At 37.4% G+C, this 23,756-nt stretch overlaps 3 protein-coding genes and 1 long non-coding RNA gene across 7 annotated transcripts in view; 1 reads left to right on the forward strand and 3 right to left on the reverse strand.

Moving 5' to 3' along the window:
- dusp16 (dual specificity phosphatase 16) overlaps positions 1–3,007 on the reverse strand; it is a 29,492-nt gene extending 26,485 nt beyond the window's left edge. Inside the window, exon 1 of the mRNA XM_034673645.1 lies at positions 2,739–3,007. The gene's annotated coding sequence lies outside the window, so the exon portion shown is untranslated. The remainder of the gene's footprint in view (positions 1–2,738) is intronic.
- Positions 2,549–5,690, forward strand: LOC117805067. Its single transcript, XR_004629332.1, has 2 exons — positions 2,549–3,005; positions 5,457–5,690. It is a non-coding gene; the product is annotated as an uncharacterized LOC117805067 (long non-coding RNA).
- Positions 5,691–8,811: 3,121 nt separating this feature from the next.
- Positions 8,812–13,549, reverse strand: crebl2 (cAMP responsive element binding protein-like 2). The gene is made up of 3 exons (XM_034673960.1): positions 13,306–13,549; positions 10,757–10,954; positions 8,812–9,666 (listed from the first exon to the last, which is right to left on the reverse strand). The coding sequence occupies exons 1-3, from the start codon at positions 13,318–13,320 to the stop codon at positions 9,517–9,519; spliced, it is 363 nt and encodes a 120-aa protein (XP_034529851.1). The 5' UTR covers positions 13,321–13,549; the 3' UTR covers positions 8,812–9,516.
- A 2,251-nt stretch (positions 13,550–15,800) lies between these two features.
- Positions 15,801–22,761, reverse strand: LOC117805140 (F-box only protein 7-like). 4 transcript variants are annotated; one of them, XM_034673757.1, is made up of 13 exons: positions 22,642–22,748; positions 22,384–22,407; positions 20,510–20,632; positions 19,971–20,219; positions 19,228–19,264; positions 18,817–19,050; positions 17,921–18,065; positions 17,671–17,754; positions 17,485–17,580; positions 17,056–17,232; positions 16,902–16,942; positions 15,872–16,209; positions 15,806–15,839 (listed from the first exon to the last, which is right to left on the reverse strand). In XM_034673757.1, the coding sequence occupies exons 1-12, from the start codon at positions 22,665–22,667 to the stop codon at positions 15,916–15,918; spliced, it is 1,530 nt and encodes a 509-aa protein (XP_034529648.1). In that variant the 5' UTR covers positions 22,668–22,748; the 3' UTR covers positions 15,806–15,839; positions 15,872–15,915. The 4 variants fall into 4 exon arrangements, with proteins under 4 accessions (XP_034529649.1, XP_034529647.1, XP_034529650.1 ...); XM_034673758.1 differs by having other exon boundaries at positions 15,801–16,209; positions 17,485–17,577; positions 22,642–22,749; XM_034673756.1 differs by having other exon boundaries at positions 15,801–16,209.
- Positions 22,762–23,756: the final 995 nt, after the last annotated feature.

The raw sequence follows: 23,756 nt of genomic DNA on the forward strand, positions 1-23,756 counted from the left end.
GGGCGCTTCTGGGAACTGTTGTAAACGTATAAAAACCTTCACTTACATTATAAATCAAGTTAATATTTGACTGTAGAATTTCTTCCAAGGCTCAGTTGTGTAGTTTTACATTAAAAACAATGTTCATGTTTAAAAGTGACGTTAAAGTAACTTATACATCATCCTAGAAATGTTCATGTATTAAAGGAGGTTTGGTATTATGCAAGCGGCGCTTCAGGAAATGATTGTCAGATAATAAAAGGTTATGTAAGCAGTATTTAACTTAAGTGTATAAAAGAATTTAAGGGAACATTTCAGATGTTCACATTTCTTTTAAAGTTCGTAGTTATAATTATCTTTTTTAACAAGACAACAATTTCAGGGTTACATCAGGAAAAATGTCCACTTTACTTTCACTCCATATTCTTCTACCTGGATTTAGTCAAGAAGATTTGGTTTAGTTCATGTCCGGGTAAGTGTTAGGGGAGGGGCAAGCTTTGACTTAATGTCAGCTAATAAAAAGTTACGTAATAAAGATTTAATAACTCAATCTTAAAGCTGCTGTGAGGAACTTTTGATTTATATCAATTTTGGCGACCCCTTGTGGACAAAGTGATACCTCTTATCTCTTGTTCTGTACGCGAAAATGTTGTGTTTTCAACAAAAACTCACCGTAATGTATTTTAACAGCCAGATTTATCACTCAATGTGATTATTTGCCATAAAAACAGCCAACAAAGGGTGTTTCTAAAGCCAAATGTCAATCATGTGGTCTGACACCTACCCCCTCTGAGTGGTTTAAGGCATTAAAAATAACAACAGGGAAGATATCAGTGTTGTTGTTTATGGTTTTGTTGCTTTTGAAGGTCATAAAGAGATATAAGTGTTGGTTTCAGTCTGTTTCTCAGCTGGTTAAAAACTCCTCACAGTGCCTTTAAGTAACTTTTACAGATTTTTTTATTTATATTTATTCTATCTTATTCTATTACTTATTTATATTTATTCTATCTTATTCTATTATTTATTTTATATTTATTCTATTTTTTTAAATATTTTATTATATTTTATTTATCTAGTAATTATTGTATTTTATTTATTTGATTGATTTTATTTTATTTACTCCTTGGCTTTTAACACAGCATGAGAGTTTGTGTTGGTCTCTGTTTGTCTTTTAACTTACTGTATTTTAAATTTTACTATTATTTATTTCTACTGTTTGTATTTGTTGTGCAGCAATTTGGTAACTTTGTTGTTTTTAAAATGTGCTATACAAATAAAATGGATTGGATTGGATTATTTCTTTTTTTTTTAAGTATTTCATATCACTGTCCTCTATCTTGTTTTAGTCTTATATCATTTTATCTATTGCTTTTGTTTTCTGTCTCTTCTTTTGTGAAGCACTTTGGCTGTGAGCTGAATGTATGAAAGTTGCTTTACAAATAAAAAAATAGTTGAGTTGAGATATGTTTGTTTCCTCTTAGGTTGATAAATTAAGTGTTACATAAAAAAATATTATTAAATTGTTAGCAGTTAAACCTTAAAATGATTAAAACTGTTCCTTAAAAACGATAATTTTCAGGAGGTTTGGTGTTATCCAAGGGGAGCCTCTAAAACTTCATGTCACTTAATAAAAGATTATGTAAGCAGTATATTAGTTATACATGTTTAGTAAAGTAACTCATGCTGCTGTTAGTTTTCAGGTTCATGTTGATAATTACACACAAAACAAAACATAAAAGTAACTTATACTTCATCCTGCAGAGTTTCCATTCATTCAGAGAAGGTTTGGTGTCATTCAAGACAACTACGAAACTCATACCCGCTTATTAAAAGTTAGATAAACAGTATATCATAATAAAAAAAAGGAAAATTTGACTTTTGTCAGTTGGCTTTTATATGTCATAATGAAAGTTATACATGTCAGGGTTTATTTCTTAAAATTATGCTAAATAAATGAATACTCCTTCTCAAATGTCCATTCATCTCAATGTTTTTGGCCCTATTCATGATGTTAACTGATAAACAAGCTAATTAGACACTAAATATGTAAATACAAATATTTTTGGACTACATTTGCAGATATTTAAGTGTGTTTCAAATGTTCTTCATAATAATAAACAACAATAAAAACAATAAAATGTTCTTTTAAAAGGAGGTTTATTCAAGTGGATAATAATGGAACTGCCGTCAGCTCAGATAAGCTTATGTAATCGGCTTGTAAAGGTAAATATTATTCAAGGTGATATTTTCAGATGTTAGTGCTTTTTTTTGGGTTCATAAATAACTTAGTTTTTTTAATAATTAATAAAATATCAGTTGAAGAAGAAGTCCATAAAACTTGTTCATACCATCTTTTAAAACCTGTATATTTAGAGGAGGTTTGGTGTTGTTGAAGTCGAGATGAATGTTAATGTAAATGTCAGATTTAACTTTATTGTCAGCTCATGAATAGTTATGTAAACAGTGTAGTCTGTGTAAATACGTGTATATATATATATATAGTGAGAGTTTGGGCGACATTTTCAGATGTAACGTTAGCTAGCTCTTCTCTGACATTTTGTTGGTCTGTTCCGATATTAGAGACGGACTGACCACCGGGCCGTTTCTCCTAAAAACACCCCAAAAACAGCGACCTTTTCTGGCTTCATGTCCCTGACGGTGTTACCTCCGACACACATGGACTAAACTTTAACTTTAGGCCCCGTCAACGGAACTTTACCAGATGCTGATTTACACTTCAGTCGTTTCGGTTAACTCACCGTTTGAAAACTCGACGTCAGAGGTCCAGATACTGGTTCGGGTTCCAGATGGAGTCGGACCCGCTTTAAACAGAAAGGTTGGAGGTTTAAAGACAGAAAGTCTAAGCGGTAAAGTTGGAGCTAAAGGCAGCGGAGGTTTGACTCTCCTGCTGCTGCTGCTGCTGCCAGAAGAGAGATGAGGTCACTGCGATAAAAATAAAAGGATGTCGTCATCGAGCTCCAGTCAAATGAACTCAACAGGCTTCTTAAAGGCGCAGTACATCTAGAGTGAGCCGACACTAAAAAACTTCAAACATTCAGCAAACGGTAACCTCCTGTCTTAAAGCATGAAGCCAATGCGGAAGTGTTGAAAACTGCAGTTCGTCGAGCGTCCGCTAGAGGCTGGAAACACATACACAACTATTTAAAAAAAACTATTTTTTACAGCTAAAACAAACATGTTTAGCTACAGCCTGGTTAAAAGAAATACTTGTGATCTGTAAAGCTCATTTTATTTCTCTATCAGCACCATAGACTGTATAAAATATGGACGTAGTATCCGTGACATCACTCATCTGTTCCTGAGAGCTGTTTTGAAGCCAATCGACGGCAGCAGCCATATTGGAAATGCAGAACTCAACCAGGCAGAGTGTGACGTAGTGTGAGCCACCTAGCCAATAGCTATGTGTACCCGACCGGGAGCAACATCAGTCATGTCATGTCCTTATTTGGGCAAAACTCGTAATCTTAATATCTTCTGAACCGTCATGTTAGAAAAAAATTCACCTTCCCCGTACAGTGTGTGCCATTAGAGAGATTAGCTTTGTAGGGCCAAGCCGTTTTTTGAACCAGGCTGTAAACATGTTTATTAATGCTGCAAAGATCGTCTTTTTCCCATTCATGTCTACGTGGTTTCTGGTGTTTCTGCAGCCAGCCTCAAGCGGATTCTCCATGTATTGCAGTCTATAACACTTCTGCATGGGCTTCATATTTTGTGACCGGAGGTTGCCGCTTGATCAGCACACACTGTCACAGAGACTACATCCATGTATTGCACTGTATAATACATGATATGAAATTAGTGACTGCATGCGCTTTTAATTTTCTGCTTTTCTCTGTTTCATATTTTATTAGCATTTTTAATGAGGGCAATTAGGACCCTGACAATTTAACGGCACTGAATAAATTACCGTACATTGATTCAGTCTTTGATCTAAAATTCCAGTTTTATTGAGGACTAAGTTTAGACACTTAAAGGGTAAATTTAATCTCTGTAGCAGGCCGATAAGGAACAGTAATCTAAAGATGTTCGGAACAAATGCACTCTCACATAATAGCTTAAGTGTGCTTCATTGGCGTATTTGTACCAGTTGAAAGAAAGAAGTTTGCAGGTCACTGTGTCCCAAAATTCAGACTTCTTCTGAATGCTGTCATTGCATCAAAAGTTGTCAAACCAGGGGCGCTGGTGGCCTACCGGTCTAAGCACCCCACGTATAGAAGCTACAGTCCTCGTCGCAGAGGTCGCCGGCTTGACTACCAGCTGGTCGACAATTTGCGGCATTGTCTTTCCCCACTCTCTACTCCCCACATTTCCTGTCTCTCTTCAGCTGTTCTGTCATTAACGGCAAATATGCCTAAAAAAATAACTTAAAAAAGAAAAAAAGAGTTGTCAAACCAAACTCAATTTAAAAAACGAGCATTTGAAAAGTTATCTCATCTCAATATTCATCTCAGAATTGAAGCCAATGCGGAAATGCTAAAAACTGCAGTTCATCAAGGATCCGCTTGAGGCTGACTCCGGAAGTACCGGAAGCCACATACACACCAATTCATAAAAGCCGATCTTTACAGCAGAAATAAACATGTTTACAGCCTGGTATACAAGACGAGTGTAGTCTGGATAGCTCATTTCTCAATCGGGACATGCTGCACGGGGGGTGATTTTTTTTTTAATGCAGCAATTTCGAAGATATTGAGATTACGAGTCTTCTAATGAGAGGCACAGCTGACTTGATTGGCAGGTAGGAACACTGTAGCTGTTGGCTAGGAGGCTCAAAGCCCGCCTCTTTACATCACACCCACTCAAAAGCAGCAATATGGCTCCCGACGACGATTGGCCTCTAAAAAGCGCTTCTGAAACAGATGGGTGACGTCACGGATACTACGTCCATATTTTATACAGTCTATGGTCTTACAGCATGAAGCTAATGTGGAAGTGTTAAAAACTGCAGTTCCTCGAGTGTCAACTTGAGGCTGGCTCCAGAAGTACCGGAAACCACATACACACCAATTTAAAAAAGCCGATCTTTACAGCAGAATTAAACATGTTTACAGCCTGGTACTAAAAACGAGTGGACTCTGGATAACTCATGTCTTGATCGGGGGGGGGGGGGATTTTTTCATGATATGGAATGTATGCTTAAACCGTTAGGCCAACCAGCGCCCCAAAGCATCTATTTTTTAAGCTCAATTATAATTTTAATAATCACCAAAAAAATAGACCTTTACTTATAGTACAATAACTTAAACCCAAATTTAAGTACAATACTTAAGTCCTGCTGGAAGGTAATGTACTTCATAAGTTGTTTATTTATTGTATATTTTCTCCCTCTGTGTATTTGTGTAACTAATTTGCATACATTTGTTGATTTTTCCTCTGTACTTTGGTGTGTTTCTGAACCAGCTGAGTCTCCTGCAGGTTTAGTTATGCAGCGTTTAATGTCCCTCCGTATTCCCCAGTTTCAGGACGGTGAGCAGACTGAGGACAAAGGACGTGATGGGAGCAGAAGAACTCTGAAAGGTCTCTCATTCTGGAGCGATTAGCACGCATGGCTAACTGTCACTGATGAATGAGGAGGAAACGATCAAAGCTGCTGCAGAGCTGGAGGAGAGCAACATGCTAACACAAACTTCAGACTAATTACACTCTGCTGACAACACAATGTACAAAACAAAGTGTGTTACGAAACAGAATGTTTGACCGAATTTTAGCAGCACGACTCCTGCTGACAGTAATTACCTTCTGTATGTGAGCCTTTTTCACACATGCACTCCTGACATTGTTCAAGACATTTTCTGGACAACCTACAAATTACATGGTATGAACATTAACATCCTGCCCACTCACTCACTGTGAATGTTCCTGACTTTAACCTGCTGCATTCACACATCAGCTCATCCTGGTACCTTGTGGAAATTTACCAAGGGGGTGGCAAGACAAATCTGGGTGAACGATTTGATTGTTTGCGTTCACACGTGCACAAAACTACAACACATTTTAGACATTTTCTGTTTCTTTTTGTACCGGATGATTATTTTTCTTGACTCACTTTATCATAATTTATGATCCGGGAGTGATAACAGATGATAAACTGACTTGGAAACCACATATAGATTATATAAAGAGGAAAGTGTGTAAATGTGTTGGTGTTTTAGGGAGGGCCAAGGACAGTTTGGATTCTGCTTCTCTTCGTATTTTGTACTGTTCACTTATTCTTCCGTATTTTAGCTATTGCTAGGAGGTATTGGGCAACACTTATATGACTAATATTAAACCTGTGTATGTGTTACAGAAAAGAGCAATTGAAGAGTTAATTGCAAAAAAGTTAACTCACTTTTAAAAAATAAAAAAAATGTTTGAAATAACAGTTTTTTCAATTTCTAGCTTTTGGTATCATCAATCAACTTAGGGTGGCTTTGACCAAATCAAAATTACTTACTACTACTCAGAGGTATTTTGAAAATATAACTTTATTAGGAATCTATATAAAACGACATGTGTTTTTTGAACATTTATAAAAACAGAGTTATCTGTTTTTATAAATGAAATCTTCAATTAGACTTCTACATAAGGTGAATGTTAGAGAACATACTAACAGTTTGTTTATCAACTCCTATTTGTTGAAATTTAAAGATCTAGTTAATTTAAAAACATTATTATTTATGTTTAAAGCCAGAAGTAGATTATTACCTGAAAACTTACAGAAGTTGTTTTATGTTTACATCTCATGAGGAGGATCATAGACAGATATTTAATTTCAAAAGTCCATATGCACACACTACATTAAAGCAAATGTGTGTTTCAGTTTCTGGAGTTAAACTTGAAGAATGTTAAAAGGTAAAGAAATGGGGAACTACAGACTCATCTAGTAAATCTGTATTTGATTGTTTCAGTGATCATTTTTTAAATTTGATGTTTGGTGAGAAGAAAAGGGGATTACTAACGGGTTAGTGGTAGATTATGTTGTGTTTAAGGGGAGGGGCAGGTATGATAAGTTTTTCTTCTTCCTACTCTATTTTGTGAAGATGTGCATCCAATATGTTGTGTTGTCAAACACTGAAGTGAGCTACAATTCTTATGAATGAATGAATGAATGAATGTTAATAATAATAATTATTCATTTTACTTATAGGCGCCTTTCTGGACAACCAAGGTCACCTTACAACATAGCAATAATAAAAGCAACACAACAGTAAATAAACAATAAATACTTTAGAATAAAGAATACAATACTAGAAAAATGAAAGGGGGAGGGGAAGTCTTTCCAGTCCCAAAGAGACAGATTAGAGTGCCTATGCTTGGTGGAAAAGGTGAGTTTTTAGGCATGATTTGAAGGTGGTGGGAAAGGTGGAATTTTGTACGTCCAGGGGGAGAGAGTTCCAGCGGCGGAGGGGCCGAGCAGAATCTTGAAAATGATGCTGTATTTAATGGGAAGCCAGTGGAGTTGCTGCAGGACAGGTGTGATGTGGCTGGTGGTTGTGGTCTTGACAGGAATAGTCTGGCATATGGGCATGACCAGAGAGAGAGGTGAACTGATTTTGCATAAGAGGAACAGAGAGGTGAAGGGAAGAAGTTTGTAAAAGCAGAAGTGGTTGTACTTCTGTCAGGTGAATTAAAGGTGTGACTCACTGACACTGAACAATGACAAATATGTGAAGGTCACATTTTGGGGAAATAAAATTGGACTGACTTCTCTGAATAAACTTTTTGTACAGAAGTTCCCATCTGAAAGAGAAACTACCGAAACCTTTGGAAAAAACTGCAAAGCCTTTGTTTAATATAAGATAATTAAAGACACTGTAGGGGGTTTTAGGTTCTATTGTTATATTCTAAGAACTATGTTTGGTTTTTCTAACATTTTACTTTCTGTACCCACTGAAATTACCTAGAAGTAAGGTTGTTTGTGAAGGTTTCACCACAAAATATCAGCCTTTATGGTCAAAGTTTAAAAGATAATAGGGATAGACCGATTATTGGCCAGGCCAATTATCGGCGCTGTTTTTCGGCATTTTGACGCATATCGGCATCGGCCTTTTTTAACAATCTGACGGCCGATAAGAGATCAATTTAAAACTGGGTTATTTTGGCTCTAAATTCACTAAATTGCGCGGCAGAAATCACACCGTCTGCAGAAACCGTAGCCTAGCTTGTGTTCCATTTCTCCTGCCGTTTCTCATTACAGGGGACGGGCTGAGCAGCATGAGTGAAGTGAAAGTTTAACATTTCAGTTATATTGACATTTTGGAAAACTTTATTTACTGCAGAAAACTTTAGGGAGCTATTTATTTGTTTAAGTTTTCATTTAACTTTATAAGACATGCTGCTGAGCCTGGGAGCTCCCTGCACTTTGTGTTTAGAATTTAAAACAAAGATGTCTATCATCTGAGATAAAAAAAAAACAACCTTTAACATGTTGCAAATTTGAAAAGCTGTTTAATAAATATATGCTTTAAGGCATTTAAACAAAGTTAAGTGTTGGAGTTTGTATTATTCAAAATTTTGTCGCCAATATTTCCCCTTTTACTGCAAATGAATATCGGCTCCAAACATCGGTTATCGGCTCCTTGACTACTAATAACCGGTATCCATATCGGCCCTGAAAAAAATATATCAGTCTTTCTCTAAAAGATAACATACTTTATATGGTATTATATTAAAAAATGTTATTGTAGAGCTATTTAAAGCTGGTTATAGTCATAAATTACAAAAAAGCTTTGTGTATATTTTTATTTAACTAGTGTTTTTTCTCAGAATTGTACAAAACATGAAATCAAGTTTCCATCACTTTAAATCAGGAGTTCATAAACAGCGCCCTCTAGTGGTCAAACACATTTTTATTTATTTTACAAACAAGATTTCAGAGACATGAATGTTGCAAAGCTTTGACCTAAAGTCGTCTAACAAAGTGCTTCAGCCAAATACAGGAAAGTGCACAAAGTTTCATTAAAAAAAAATAAAACAAATTTAAGAGCTCTAAACTTCCAAAAAGGGACATCTGAACGTTTTTTTTTGTAATGACGCTGCAAAATCAAACGGGACGAAGAGCAGCTGTGGGCTCTGTGAACCGAATCTGTGTGTCTGTATGTTATAAATAACGTCACTGAGAAAAAGCTGAAGTTGTGACCTCAAACAGGAAGTAAGGGAAAGTCCAACACATTCACTAACAAAGAAAAACTTCCTATGAGCAGACATAAAAAATACAAATACAAAAATATATCCACCGTTTATCCAACACGCTCTTTAACATCTCTGTACATTTAGATTCCCTCCTCGAGCCTCTTGTTTTACTTTTAACTCAACAGCAGGAGAGACTTTTTGAAAACTCCTTCAAACATTCTGACTCTAAAAGAAAAGCGAAGAGCAGCAACGGACCGACAACACAGAAGAAATGTAGGATATGAGAAGTGTTGGAGCCTCTAGCTACGTGTGTTTTCCTGTAGTTAGTTTGTGTTTTATAGCGGACAGAATCAGCAGCAGCACTTTAATCACACTCACTCTCTCACAATGGTCTGTTCACATTTAGCCGTTGCTGCTGCTAATGTTGTTCTTGTTCTTGGACGTCTTGGTGCTGCTGCCCCCTGGAGGCAGTTTCTGCTCGTCTCCGGTCAGCAGAGCTTTAATCTCTGATGGGATCTTCCCCTGGTCCATGGCTGAACACCACTGCTTGTACTGCAGGGGAGAAACACATGACAACAGACGTTATGTACAGATAAACATCCAATATGCACGCTTTTATTACCAGCAGGCTAGACTACTGTAATGCTCTCCTTTCTGGTCTTCCAAAGAACACAATAAATATAGAGTTTTAACGAAGACCAGAAGGAGAGCACACAGTACGTCTGTTTTAAAATCTTTACATTGGCTCCCTGGTTCTTTTCGTATTGATTTTAAAATTCTTTTACTAGTTTTTAAGGCGCTGCATGGCCTCGCACCAGACTACATCTCGGAGATACTTTTAGTGTATAAACCAGGAAGGCCCCTCAGATCCTCCGGCTCCTCTCTTTTAGCTGTTCCTCAGAGCAGAACTAAAATATTTGGTGACGCTGCTTTCAGCCACTACGCTCCTAAACTATGGAACAGCCTGTCGGAGGATCTGAGAGGATCTGAGAGGAACTGAGATATTGAGACTTTTAAACGTAAACTAAAACGTATTTATTCAGTCTGGCTTTTATGTAGGGTTTAACAATTCTACTACTTACTTTTGACTGTTATATTGATTTAAATGTTGCTTTATTACTTTACTAATTTTAACTGTTTATCTTATTATTTATTTATTTATTTATTCATTCATTTATTTTATTTATCTACTCAGTTTTATTGATATTTTTAGCCTTATTTTTTTTTTCAACTCTTATCCTTAAGCTTTTTAAATGTATTTATTTTAACTATTACATTCTTAATATTAATCTGATGCTTACACTTATTTTAATTACACATATTTTATTGTTGTTGGTGTGCATCAGTCTCTATTTTAAAAGCCATTTTTCTTTTTTAATATGTCTTGCCATTATTTTATTTCTGCTTCTTTCTTGTTTTCAATCGCTGTGAAGCACTTTGGGTTGCTTTTGACTTGTATGAAAGGTGCTATATAAATAAAGCTTGATTGATTAAATATTCAAACTATCCATCCATCAAAGAGAAGTTTATTAATTTGAACATTAAACCTAGAGTAATATAAAGCTTACCTTGCATAGCAATCACATGTGATAATGCTAAGTGTTTAAAATAATTTTAAAAAAGGATTAAATTGTTCCCTCACCATCTCCAGTTCCTCCCGCAGAGCACAGATGGCTCTCTCCTTACTGGAGACCAGTTCCTCCAGGTACTGGTACCTCAGCTTCTTCCTGGCTCGGCACTCTCTCGCGCTCTGACGGCTTCGCTCCAGTTTGGCCTTCAGGTCGATCTTTGCAGGTTTGCGTCCACGTTTGCCCGGTTTCTTTACTTTACCAGCCACCATCTAAACACACAGACAGCACAGTGTTATTAATCAATACAGAATGGTGTTTGTATTTTGAGTTGATTAATATCTCGGAGCAGGCAAGTCTTGGAAACAGTTCCAAAACAAAAGGGAAGAGGAATTGATGCTTCAGGTATCTATGTGATCACTTCAATAGCCTGTTGAGCTGGTAAGTCCATGCTGATGTTCTGTGTTTTAGTCTAAATCAAAGGCAGTATTCTTTATGCAGACTTAGGGTGTATGAGATGGATCAAGGATCAGGTTTTTAATTCACCAGGCTATACTGAAGAGCTTCCTCAGGTACACAGATGTAGGGATGGGGATCATTAGTTTCTACTAAGGTGTTTGAAGTCTAGTGTGAAGTTTCTGCAGTCTATGGTGATCTGGTCCACTGTATTTTATCAAATCCAAAGTCAACACAGACACCTACCCGATAATTTTAGAGCTCTTCCTGCCTCCATCTGCCCACAAGCTTCGTGAAGATTAGGGTTGCAAAATTCCGGGAAATTTCAAAGTTGGAAACTATCCATTGGAATTAACAGGAATTTATGGGAATAAACCAGGAATTTACTAAATTGAAGGTTGGCTCTTAATAGGGAACTTAAATATAGTTGGGGAAAATATATTTTAGCATAATCCTGACTAAAACAACCAGATTTCATGCAAGTACAGTTAAATATCTATACTATTCCTCAATCACATGCACATAGCACACTGCTTACTGCAGGGCTATTGAGACCACACCTCCACATGCACTTTTTATTTGCATTTTGAATGGGACTTTTTTGGGATTGCATTTTTATTAATTTTTGAATGGGTTGGGTCAGGGGAATGAGTAATATTTACTTCAACATTCATGTTTTTTTTCTTCAATGAAATAATTGATTGTTCAACAAAATATTTAACACTTTAAAGTTCTACTTACGAATAAATCTGTTTTAATTGTATTATTTTGGATGGATGTCTGCTTATAACAAAACAAATATTTATGCTTGGATATGATACATTTCCGTTAAATAACCCTCAATTCACAATTCAGTCCCATACTTCCCATGGAATTCACCCCTTTGCAACCCTAGTGAAGATGCTAATTTTCTTTTCCAGCAGGACTTAGCACCTGCCTACAGCGCCAAAATTACCACCAAATGGTTTGCTGACTATGATATTACTGTGCTTGATTGGCCTGACGCCGACCTCATAGAGAACCTGTGGGATCATTGTCATGAGAAAGATGAGAAACACCTATCCTAAAAATATCAATACAACCTGGGCTTCAATATCACCTCAACAGTGCCAACCCACCTAGCAAGGAATGTTCTCACCCCAATTGGCAAACATTCCCTATCTTCTGATAATGTTTCAAGACAAGGTTCTGAGTGTAATATTCAATGATGATTTAAAAATGTTACTTTTTGTTAACGATTAATGAAAGAAAAACACTTTGGCTTTAACATTCAGATCATGTTTTGATAACATTCTTTAGGTAGCAGATTATGGAATGTTTTCCATAAAATGTTCCCATAATGTTACTTAATAACAAAGAAGCAACATTCTCAAAGCAACATGTAAAAAATGTTTACAGGATGTTTTTGACACCTCAAATCAGAAAATGTTTTATTTAAGAATATCCTGGTGACATTTAATTAGAACAAAGATAGAATGTTTTAAATTTCACATTCAAAGGATGTTTTGGTAACATTCTTTGGGTCACAGATTATTGAATGTTTTTAGAGAACAAACTGTTAACATAAGGAAAACTTCCCGTTGTGAATGTTTCAAGAACATTAAGGCATAATATTCGAGCACTGTTGTCACTTAAGATTTTATGAATGATTCAGAGAATGTTACTAGAGAACATTCTTTGAACACAAAGCAAACTTCCAGCTGAAAACTTTACAGAAACATTCTCTGTGACATTAACAGAACGTTTAAGAACAAAACATTGCTAGCTGGGAATGTCTCTTTGGTCATACTAAGCGTATCGTTTCGCACTGATATGTATCAAATATTGAATTTATTGTCTGACTGGCAGCTGTAGAATAAAATAGCATCACAGTGACCATTAAAGGCCCTAAAAAACACGTGGAACACAGAACTGATCCTCACAGTGAAGCTAGCTGAGTAATAAATGAATTCCTACCAAACAATACAGAACAGTTGTTACCATGGATAGCTTACAGTTAGCTGCATGTTGCTAATGTGTATATTCTACCACACCTTAACTCAATAATCCAACATGAAGACAAGCTGTAAACTATACTAACTATATCAGATCTGACTTTACATCAGGGCACATGCTAACATTGGTTAGAGATGAACTGTGGGTTAGCTCGTCTCCGTTTGCCTCTTACCTTGTTATCATCCATTTTGGTTTAACGCTACCGAACAGGCAGCTCTCTCGGGTTAGCTTCACTCAGCTAACACTTTAATGGTTAAATTAAACTGAGAATTTAAACTAAAGATCAGATAATTAGGGTCGGACTCCGACCGAATCCACAGGAGAGAAACACACAGACAGATGCGAACAGAAGACACAAGCGCGATGTTGTTTGTTGTGTTCACATTTCCTGTTGACGTAACGGGATTGCGTCACTGCACTCCGAGACGTTAGGGGTTTTTTTTTTGAAAACTTTATTTAAATGTTTAATTTTAATGTTTCCAGAAGCATTATCTGGCAGTGGTGGACAGTAACAGAATACATTTACTTGAGTACTGTATTTAAGTCAGTACTTTACTTGAGTATAATTTTTTGGGGTTTAGTTTAGTTTAGTTTAGTTTAGTTTAGTTTAGTTTAGTTTAGTTTAGTTTAGTTTAGTTCAGTTTTTTTATTATTCATCGTGTCGTGCACCATAAAGGTGCCCAGCCCATATGGACTTACAAGACACTACAAAAGCAAAACAAAATAGGAGCAACAACATAAGAAGAAAAAGAAAAAAGAAGAAAGAAGAGCAGTTACAATACTGCACATGTCCAGCAAAGACCTAAAGTAATTCATAAGCACAATGGTACACTCCAGACATTTGACAGTGACAACAACTAAATCAGACATAGAGTGTGCTCCTACGCTGCTGAACAGCATTTAACACAAACTGAGCAAACTGGAACACTTTGTGTGTAAACAGGAACTGAAGTCTATCTTCATCAGACATGGAAAACAAATCAGGACAGTTTTCTGATATTTTATTGAAAAGGAGGCACCTGAGATCATGATATGATGGACAGTAGAATAAAAAGTGCATTTCATTTTCAACTTCCTCCCGATCACACAAGGAACACTTTCTCTCCTCCTCTAGAAAAGAGTGGAAGCGACCTGTCTCTAATGCCAGAGGAAGGGTACCACATCTCAGCTGAGCACATACAGACCTCTGAGCTCTGGTTAGGTTAAGAGTGACATAAAGCTCTGGCTGATACATATTTTTGGGGAAGACACTTATTACTTTTACTCCACTAGATTTAGAAGACAATTATTTTACTTTTCAGAGCCGCCTCTTTTTCCTTAAGGAGGGTCTTAGACATCTGCAATAAGATGCTGCAGATGTTTTATCAGTCTGTGGTGGAAAGTGTGTTATTCTATGTTGCATTCTGCTGGGGAAGCAGTACAAAACACAAGGATGCGAGGCGACTGGACAAACTAATGAAAGAAGCTGGCACTGTGATTGGAACCAGGTTGGACTCACTGGAGGCTGCGGTGGAGAGATGCACACAGAAGAAGCTAGAGGCCATTCTAAATTACACAGATCATCAACTTCACAACTTCTTTGTGGACCAGAGAAACAGCGGAAGTAGACGGCTCATCTCTCTGCGCTGCAAGACTTAGAGATACAGAAAATCATTCATCCCTGCAGCCATTAGGCTTCATAACTCTCTAGCCAATGGGAGATGACAGACACCTGAATTACTTGTTTTATGTGATTTTTATAATTTTATCTGCCATACACCTGAATTTCCCTTCTGGGATTAATAAAGTACATTCTATTCTATTCTAAGGTGCAAGTAAACTCTGCTAGGTGGTATGTCGTATTAAAACAATGGTTAGCACTGCAGCTTCACAACAGAAGGGTTCCAATCCAAGCCAGGGCCTTCCTCTTTGGAGTGAAAGTGTTTTGACTTTCTGCATCTTACATGTTGATCTATTTGTATGCTTGATATGAAAAGTAACTACACCTTAACAAATAAGTACTGCAAGGTTGGTGGCATGGCAGCATGGTGATCAGGTCTGCCACCTTTCTGTGTAAGGATTGTGGGTTCAATTAAATCTCAGACAGGGGTTGGTTGTGACATGGCTCTGACATGCTTTCCTCACACTGTAGTTTAATAATGCTTTTGAACCACCATGAGCAAATTGTGATAAAAAGAAATAAGCAAACTGAAAACAACACTGACAAACACACGAAAACTTAGAGATCTCAAGTTTAATGACTCTTTTCATGACTTTTTGGGTTTGAAGTTACAAAAATGGGATGTCAAAAATTAGTTAATTTTTTTAATTAATAAGTACAAAAAAACAAGATTAATTCACAATTATTCCTCAGAAATAAAACCCCCGATTACCAAACATCAGGCGGACTTTGCAGAGTGTAGATTTTAATGAACGTGATTAATTAATGAACAAGAATTACATGATGGTAGAATATAAACTGAAGCTCACCGTAGATTTAAGTCTTAAACACACCATCTTCAGAAATCAGGCTGTAGATATGAGATCTGTGACAGAGCTTCTCTCGTTAAGATATTCAAAGTAGAGATTTTCTTAGTTTCACACTCGTGATTGGAAAGGTACAGAGGGAGCTCATTGCTGATTCCCTTGCGTTGTCGCTCAGTAAGAACACACATCTCAACACATCACTCATCTTTCTTATACTGTAGTTTATGTATTCTAATGAGCGTTTGTTTCTCTCTCTTTATACACTCACAAACACTCGTCTAGTTCAGATCTGTATTTTATTTCTGCAGGAGAAGAATCAGATGAAAGCTCTCCGTACGGCTGCAGGTCGCCCCCCTACCGGGCGGACATTCTGTGGCAGTCTCTCCGGACCTCGGGCGAGTGGGTCGAAACGAGGCGGCGTGCGGAAGAGGCCCTGGAGGAAGTTGGGTCTCTGGTCGTACTCCCCCCCGATGATGCCGGGCAACCCTGGAGGGATGGGCAGGGGCATGGGTTGGTGGAAGGGCGGGGGAAGCCAGGGATGAGGAGCGTGGGGGCGGCGGAGATGGTGACGACGGGCCGTAAGGCGTTGTTTGTGGGATTGTTTATAGAGCTGAAGACGGACAGAAGAGGGGAAATGTTGAAACAGGAATAATGACATAATGCATCTGGAATAAAATCTAAATAATACAAAACATTAATAAAGCATTCATTTTTAATGATCTGTATGAGGACATAAGTTACAACAAGTTTATAAATAATGAAGAAAAAACTGTTTCTGACTTCTTAACAACTTTTTCCTTCAATAAAAACTTTTTAAAAAAGGAAAAAAGATACTTTTTAGGGAAAGAAGATTTAAAATTTGCAAATATTCTATCTAGAATACTTTATCTCAGTGTCTGCATCTTTAAATTGAAATAAATGAATCTTGTGAAATAACAAACATAATTTTTACATTTAATTTTCAACCTTTAAAAAAACTTTCCTGTAAAATAATGCATTTAAATTATTGTATTATAATTAATTAAATATCCTGTTAAATCATATTTAATATAGCTTTATTAAATCCTTATTAATAGACAAAATAATTTAATTCAAGGGAAAGAAAATTAAAGGTTTGTAGAGCTGTAGGGATTTATAAAAAATATTTTAACAGCTTTTTAATAGTTGCATAAATATGTTTACTTTTCAATAACTAACAGCATTATCAGATGAGCTGTGTTCATTTGAATGTTTTTTTTATGACGTTCCCTTTAAATCCCCTCAGAAACAACACAATCACATCCTTATTCAGGTGTTGCTCACCTCCATCCAGTTTGTGTCTCTGCCCCTGCATAAAGGTGAATCTGAACCAAAACACACCGCAGTTTATTCAGTTATGAAACATCTTAATTATCCACAAATACAAAAAAGAAGAAGCAGACTCAGAGGTCACCCGTCTGATCTCTTAGGGTCTCACCTTTGAAGTCTCTGCGGAGCAGGTGTTTCCACAGCATAGAATCAGCTGTGGCGGTGTTAAAGTGTTTGCAGACTGAAGACAGTCTGACCACAGAGACCACGTCCAGCAGCCTGAGGACTCTGAGGGTGAGCTCCACGGGAAGAGCCGCCAGACCGAATGCCACGGGCAGAGACATCGCTGGAAGAAAAGAGAGAGACATGAAGTCAAGAGGAACGTCAAACAACCAGACTCAGAGCCTGTAAGCTTAGCCTCCTGTATTTACTAAGTTACAACTTCACTAAAATAAAAAGAGATCAGTCACTTACTCTCAGGTAGGTGGGTGTGTGTTGGTGTGTGTGTGTGTGTGTGTGTGTGTGTGTGTGTGTGTGTGTGTGTGTGTGTGTGTGTGTGTGTGTGTGTGTGTGTGTGTGTGTGTGTGTGTGTGTCTACCTGCTCTGGCTGCAGCGATCAGCGGGTACGCCAGCTGGTCTTTGAAGATCCGGGACAGTTTCTTCAGATCTGTAAAAGCAGCAGCTGCACTTTCTCCTGAGCAGACAGCACAGACGTCATTTTATTATCAGCAGAAACTCTGACAGTGAGATTAAACAGGGTTCAATTGGCCAATCAGAGCACTACCTGGGCACAGGCTGGTCACATAGCTGCAGGGGTTCAGAGTCAGTTTGGGGATCGTGTCGACGCTTTCGTTCACCTTCAGAGTCGCTGCAGGAAAAACAAACCGTCTGATTTTCCTTTAATGCTTTATAACTTTAAATAGTTAATGCTGCTGAAATCCTTACATATAATGAAGTAAAGTTTAAGAACAGAGAGCTCTATATGAGTGCAGTCTCTCTCAGAATCGAGCGTTTCTTCATTGTGATGAACTCACCATTGATGACGAGCACGGGGCTCATACACACCGCCAGCACAGAGACCAGACTGTTCTCACACAGAGGATGAGAGTACTGCAGTCTGTACACTCCACCGGCTGACCTCCACCCTGCAGGCATCTCACCTGACTTCAGCTCACAGACCTGAAACACACACAAACACACTCTATTAGTACTCGCACTGGCACTTGTCGGGGGTTTCTGTTCGTAGTCTCAGGAGTATTGACGACTCAGGTATCAGTAGGCTTTGGTGTCTGCAGGAAAAATAGTTTGTATGGAGCGCAAAAGCAGGCAGACCACAATCCACTGTAATGACATCGCTGCTCCCATCAGTGGTAATCTAACAACGATTTATTTCTGCATGAGGAGCAGCTAACTGTCTGTTCTAGACAGTGTGTCCAACATTTACACTGAGACAAAAAAATGTGGTTGATGCTGTGTCACTAAAGACAATCAGTGTTCAGAATTCCTGACTTCCCTGAAGGCATCAGAAATGATGGATCTGACCTCTATTCAACAAACAAACATTTGAAAGTAGTTTTCTTCTCCTCTTGAGGTCAGACCTGAGAGAGCTTGACTTTTTATATTTTACTAATCTTCATCGTGATGTTATTTCAGCAAACTTCAGACCCATTAATCACAAGAAAATGTGTTTCTGTTTCAGGCTCATGTCGCAGAAGTAAACCAGAGTGAAGCCTCTGTGTTGCTTACTATTTACAGTGAAACTGAGACTCACAAGAAACAGATTAACAGGCGCTCCTCTTGGGAATATGACCGACTAAGAAATTATGTTTTTTGTTCTACAGACAAAACCAGAGATCTGATCTGAACACACTGTCCTTTCTCAAGTCTCTAGAGGTATATACCGTTGTATTAACAGGCCTGGTTGTCTCACCTGAGGAATGAACCCGGTCTCTAACATCAGCTGGTGTCCGGCCACCATGATGGCGTCGTTGGGACTCTTCGTTTGGGCCGACTCGTAAAGAATCTCGAGTGACAGAGGAGCCTGACCCTCCTCTGCCTCGCTGCACAGCATCGGCTCCCAGCTGGAGGATGAAGGATCAGCAGACACAACCTCATCGGGCACCTTGGAGTCTGACGACGCTGCAGGGAGACTGCTGCTGCTGGGCTGATTATCACAGAAAGAACATGAAGACACACAAGTTATACAACTTTGCCTGTTATCATATAGTGCACCTAAGTTATTATATTGCATGCACACATTTTTATAATCTTGCTTTTTAGATAGGTTTACTTCATTATAAGATATGAGCATTTCTGTCATGTCTTCACTGTCTCCACTTACCTGGTTGGAAGTCATGGTTGTTGTCTTTCTGGTGTAACTATAATTAAGTAGAAAGAAATGTTCTGTTAGAGTACTGTAAGGCAATTGGGGTCACTCAGACCTGGTATTAACATCTGTGCCAGGTGATCTGATCACAAACAGACAGTTTAAAGTTTCATCAAATGACATTATAAGATGAGTATATCTTCATGTATAGGATGTGCTTCAAAACAAAATTCAAATCACATTGCTACACATTTATCTTGGTTTGGATGATCTGGACGCTTACATCTGATTCTAAAATGTCTTTTGAGTTACTCACAACTTTGAACACAACAAAAACAAGTGACCAAAGTGCATCACAATCCATGCTGATACCATCTGGCTAAAACCAGACCAGCCTCATCCACTGCCCACACTATGTCTTGAGCAAAAGAGACATTCTGAAACGCAACTTTTTGATGCAACTTTTTGATATGAAGGATCTCTGATTGTCTCATGTCAGCGAAGGAAACAGCGCCACCAGCTTATATAGTCACTAATGCCTGCATCATCATATCACAACAACCCATGCAGATAGATCTGTGTTGTGTGGATGCAAACATCTGCTCTGATCTCTTGTAGATAAAACTTTGGTCAGCCTGTATTAGAGATGTGATTTTCCTAGAACCAGATTGTTGCCTCAGAGGAGATGAGAACAGAATCTAACTTTACAGTGAGTTGCAAATGCAAGGAATTATAGAAGCAGTCATTACAGCTCTTGCCTCTGTGTCTCTGTGCTGCTTGTTGTTGTGTTGGTCGGGTTGGCAGAGTCTGCAGAGGTGGAGTTGGTGTTTTTGGTGGCGTTGGTGTTTTTGGTGGGGTTGTTCGGCTTGGTGGATTTGGCTGCTACAGACTCAGGCAGGACAACGCAGATCAAATCTCCGGTCACAATGCCGCAGGATGACAGAGTCTGTCCTGAGTCTGTTAGAGGCTCTGAGCCGTTCAGGGACAAACTGAACTCTGTGTCTGCACTGAAAGAGAAACAACAAACTCTGATTGACACCAGGGGTATTAAATACAGGATCCACACATTTTACACAACATTTTAGCAAACCTTTACCAATTTATTCAGTAGTTTAGAGACAAGACTTCGGATTGCTCAGTTATTATTACTCTCAGTTGGAAATTGCTGTACTAATCTGATACTATATTCCTACATCTAATTTCTAATGATAAAAAAAGTACAACATTTAAACCCGTTTTCACCTAAACATAAAACCATGAATCATAACTGATCTATTTGTCAGTGGGTGTGTCTGACCTGAGTCCCTGAGAGGACAGAAGTGTGTCCCTGATGAGATCTCTGAGCTCTTTCAAACTGAGTTCATCTCCTGATAGCTCCACCCGGCTGGTCTCACGCTGGATGCGTACACGCAGCTTCATGCTGGAGAGACAGAAAAACAAAGGTGTTAAGATTTCCCTTTGATGGAACACCAAAAAACCCAACTAAAACAGACCCAAACTAGAGTTACAGCATAGTTGTATGCCTGTCTGAATGTTTCCAATGCTTTTAATGTTTTAATGTAAAGCACATTGAGTTGCCCTCGTGTATGAAATGCGCTATACAAATAAAGCTGCCTTGCCTTGCCTTACACTAAAATACAGAGGGATCCACATATTCAATATTAAACCTTTATTTCCTTTCAATGACAGACTTCAGGTGCTCAGAAAAAAATAGTAAAAAATAGCTGAAAACATATTTTTATAGAAAGGCCTTCACCTAATATTGTTTTATCCATGATGCTAAATTTATTTCTAACTACTTTTAATGGTTTTCTTTTATTCTTCACTCATTTTTATTTGTTTTACTGATTTTAACTGTTTTAATTGCTTTTAGTAATTTCTCTTTTACCCAGCTGTTCCTCTTAAATTGTCTTGTTAGCTCAATATGTCTCCCCCTCATGCTTTGTTTATTATTGTGGGTTTTTATGATGTAAAGCACTTTATTACGTCTGTTTTGATAAGTGCTATATAGATCAACTTTATATGATTATCAGTATCAGCAATTATTCAGTCTGGCTTTTATGTAGGGTTCAAAAATGTACCTCTTACTGTAATATTGAATTAAATGTTGCTTTACTATTTTAATACTTTAACTGTTATCTTATTTTATTTTTATTTATTTATTTTATTTATCTACTCAGTTTTATTGATATTTTTAGCCTCAGTTTTATTTTCAACTCTTATCCTTACCCTTTTTTAAATCTATTTATTTTAACTATTTGTATTCTTAATTTTGATGCTTAAACTTATTTCAATTACATATATTTTATTTTTGATGTGTATGGGTCTCTATTTTATTTTATGTTTTTTAAAAATTTTTAATTATTATTTTTTTAATAATTATTATTATTTTCCCCTAATATGTCTTGCCATTGTTTTTTTCTGCTACGTTCTTGTTTTCAATCCATGTAAAGCACTTTGGGTTGCCTTTGATTTGTATGAAAGGTGCTATATAAATAAAACTTGACTGTCTGATTGATTAATATTTGTATTTTTTAAGTATTACAACTTAACTGAAAATAACATGCTGTATCATCTAATAAGCTATTAGCGTGAATACAGTTATCATACTAACATTACTAGAACACTTTCTGGATGACAGTTTCGCTTTTCAGAGCTCAACATTCAGTCTGAAACCTCCATGTTTTATTTACTGATGAGTCATTCATGATGTTGTGTTGTTTATAGAATCCTGCAGCTTCTTGTTATCATGAAACCAAACTGCAGAAAGTGACTTATCATTAAATCAGGTTCAGCTAGCTTTAAATGTCAGTTCTCACACGTTAGGAAATTAGTCTGAAATAACGCTTTCACAGAATACATACGTTAAATCTTACAAAAGCAAACTCCAAACATGTTAATGAGTCAAGCAAAAGTCTGCTATGAAATTCGGCTCAGTGTTTAGTAAGAAAAGTGATGTTTCGTTTTCGTTTCTCAGCGTTAGATAACCTCTCAGTTAGGTTGCTGCGTAACCCTGTAGCTAGCTAGGTAACTTCATGCTAACTAGCAAGTTTATGGATCAGATAAAGAAACGTTTAAGTTATTAAACTCAAACAAGTCTGTGTTTCCCAGCCGAACAACAGAAAACACTTTACACGGTGAATAAAATGAACACAATACAGGTCACTGTACCTGACTCGTCTGGAGAAACAGCACCTGTAAACAGAGGCAGTAGCTGCATCAAGCTAGCTCAGCTAAACCCACCACTTCCTGTTTACATGACGCTTTTCAAAATAAGACTTTAAATATCTGTTTAAATATATTTTATACAGTCTATGGTTTAAATATATTTTCACGATCTACGTTTGTAATTACTTATATTTTCCTCATATATTATTCATCATTGATTCACAACTCTTTCATTGGAAGCCATAGGAAGGCTAAACCTACTGTATGAAGCCGTTATCCCACCACATCGTGTTGTTGAATAAATGATTGTTGGTAAAAACAATGTTATGTAACGTTGCCGTTTATGTTTAAAATTGATGGACGTCGTTCTCAAAGCATTTAAGGCAACGGCCCGTTGTATGCCTTTCCTACAGTGGCCCTGAAGGACAAAACAAATTTACAAAAGATGAAACACTTTTACTAAGTTGGAGACAAATTTACATTTTGGAAAACATTTTTACATTTTATAAAACAAAATTATATCAGCGAAACCCCATTACCAAGGCCAAAACAAAAATTTAATTCAAGAAAACAAATTTACTAATTTTTAAACGCTTTTACAAAGTTGAAGACAATTTCTACAAACGACAGAACCACAGACTGTATAAATAATGGACGTAGCATCCGTGATGTCACCTATCTGTGGCTGAAGCCATATTGGAAATGTGGAACTCAACCAGGCAGAGTGTGAGGTAAAGAAGCGGAGTTTGAGCCTCCTAGCCAAAAGCTATGTGTTAAGTCAGTCATGTCCTTATTTGGACAAAAACTCGTAATCTTAATATCTTCTGAACTGTCGCGTTAGAAAAAAATTCGCCCCCCGTCCAGTGTGTGCCGATAGAGAAATTAGCTCCGTAGACCCAAACCGTTTTTTGAACCAGGCTGTAAACATGTTTATTAATGATGCATAGATCGTCTTTTTTGAATTGGTGTCTATGTGGTTTCCGGTGTTTCTGCAGCCAGCCTCAAGCGGAGTCTCGATGAATTGCAGTTTATAACACTTTTGCATGGGCTTCATAGTTTGAGACCAGAGGTTGCCGCTTGGTTCTATGAGGAAGTAGTGGCTTCCCAGCCAATCAGGGCGACATCATGGGGCTGCCACTCGACCAATCAGGAGAGAGTGTTTGGGAGTAGCTCTGATTGGTCCGTGATAACGGGAACAAGGGGAATAATAACATTGCTTGACACAAAGGCATTGGAAAACACAGATATTTGGCAATAGTCTCAAATTACTTCACTTACAGATGAGTACCAATGGGTATTATGACCTTTTCTTCAAACCCAGCAGAAAAAAAGTAACGTTTTTTACACCATTCCTACCAACAGGAGCTTTACGACAT

The sequence above is a fragment of the Notolabrus celidotus genome, chromosome 21 (assembly GCF_009762535.1).
Source record: "Notolabrus celidotus isolate fNotCel1 chromosome 21, fNotCel1.pri, whole genome shotgun sequence".
NCBI classification, from domain to species: domain Eukaryota; kingdom Metazoa; phylum Chordata; class Actinopteri; order Labriformes; family Labridae; genus Notolabrus; species Notolabrus celidotus.

Bases quoted from the DNA above. Each gene is read 5' to 3' on its own strand.
- LOC117805140 (XM_034673756.1), bottom strand. From the start codon at position 22,667: ATGTGGTGGGATAACGGCTTCATACA. The intron at 22,408-22,641 runs GTAGGTTTAGCC...CTCTGTTTACAG, and splicing joins TGGGATAACGGCTTCATACA to GTGCTGTTTCTCCAGACGAG. The intron at 19,265-19,970 runs GCAAGAGCTGTA...ACTTAATTATAG, and splicing joins AGCAGCACAGAGACACAGAG to TTACACCAGAAAGACAACAA.
- crebl2 (XM_034673960.1), bottom strand. The intron at 9,667-10,756 runs GTGAGGGAACAA...TCTCCCCTGCAG, and splicing joins TGCGGGAGGAACTGGAGATG to TACAAGCAGTGGTGTTCAGC.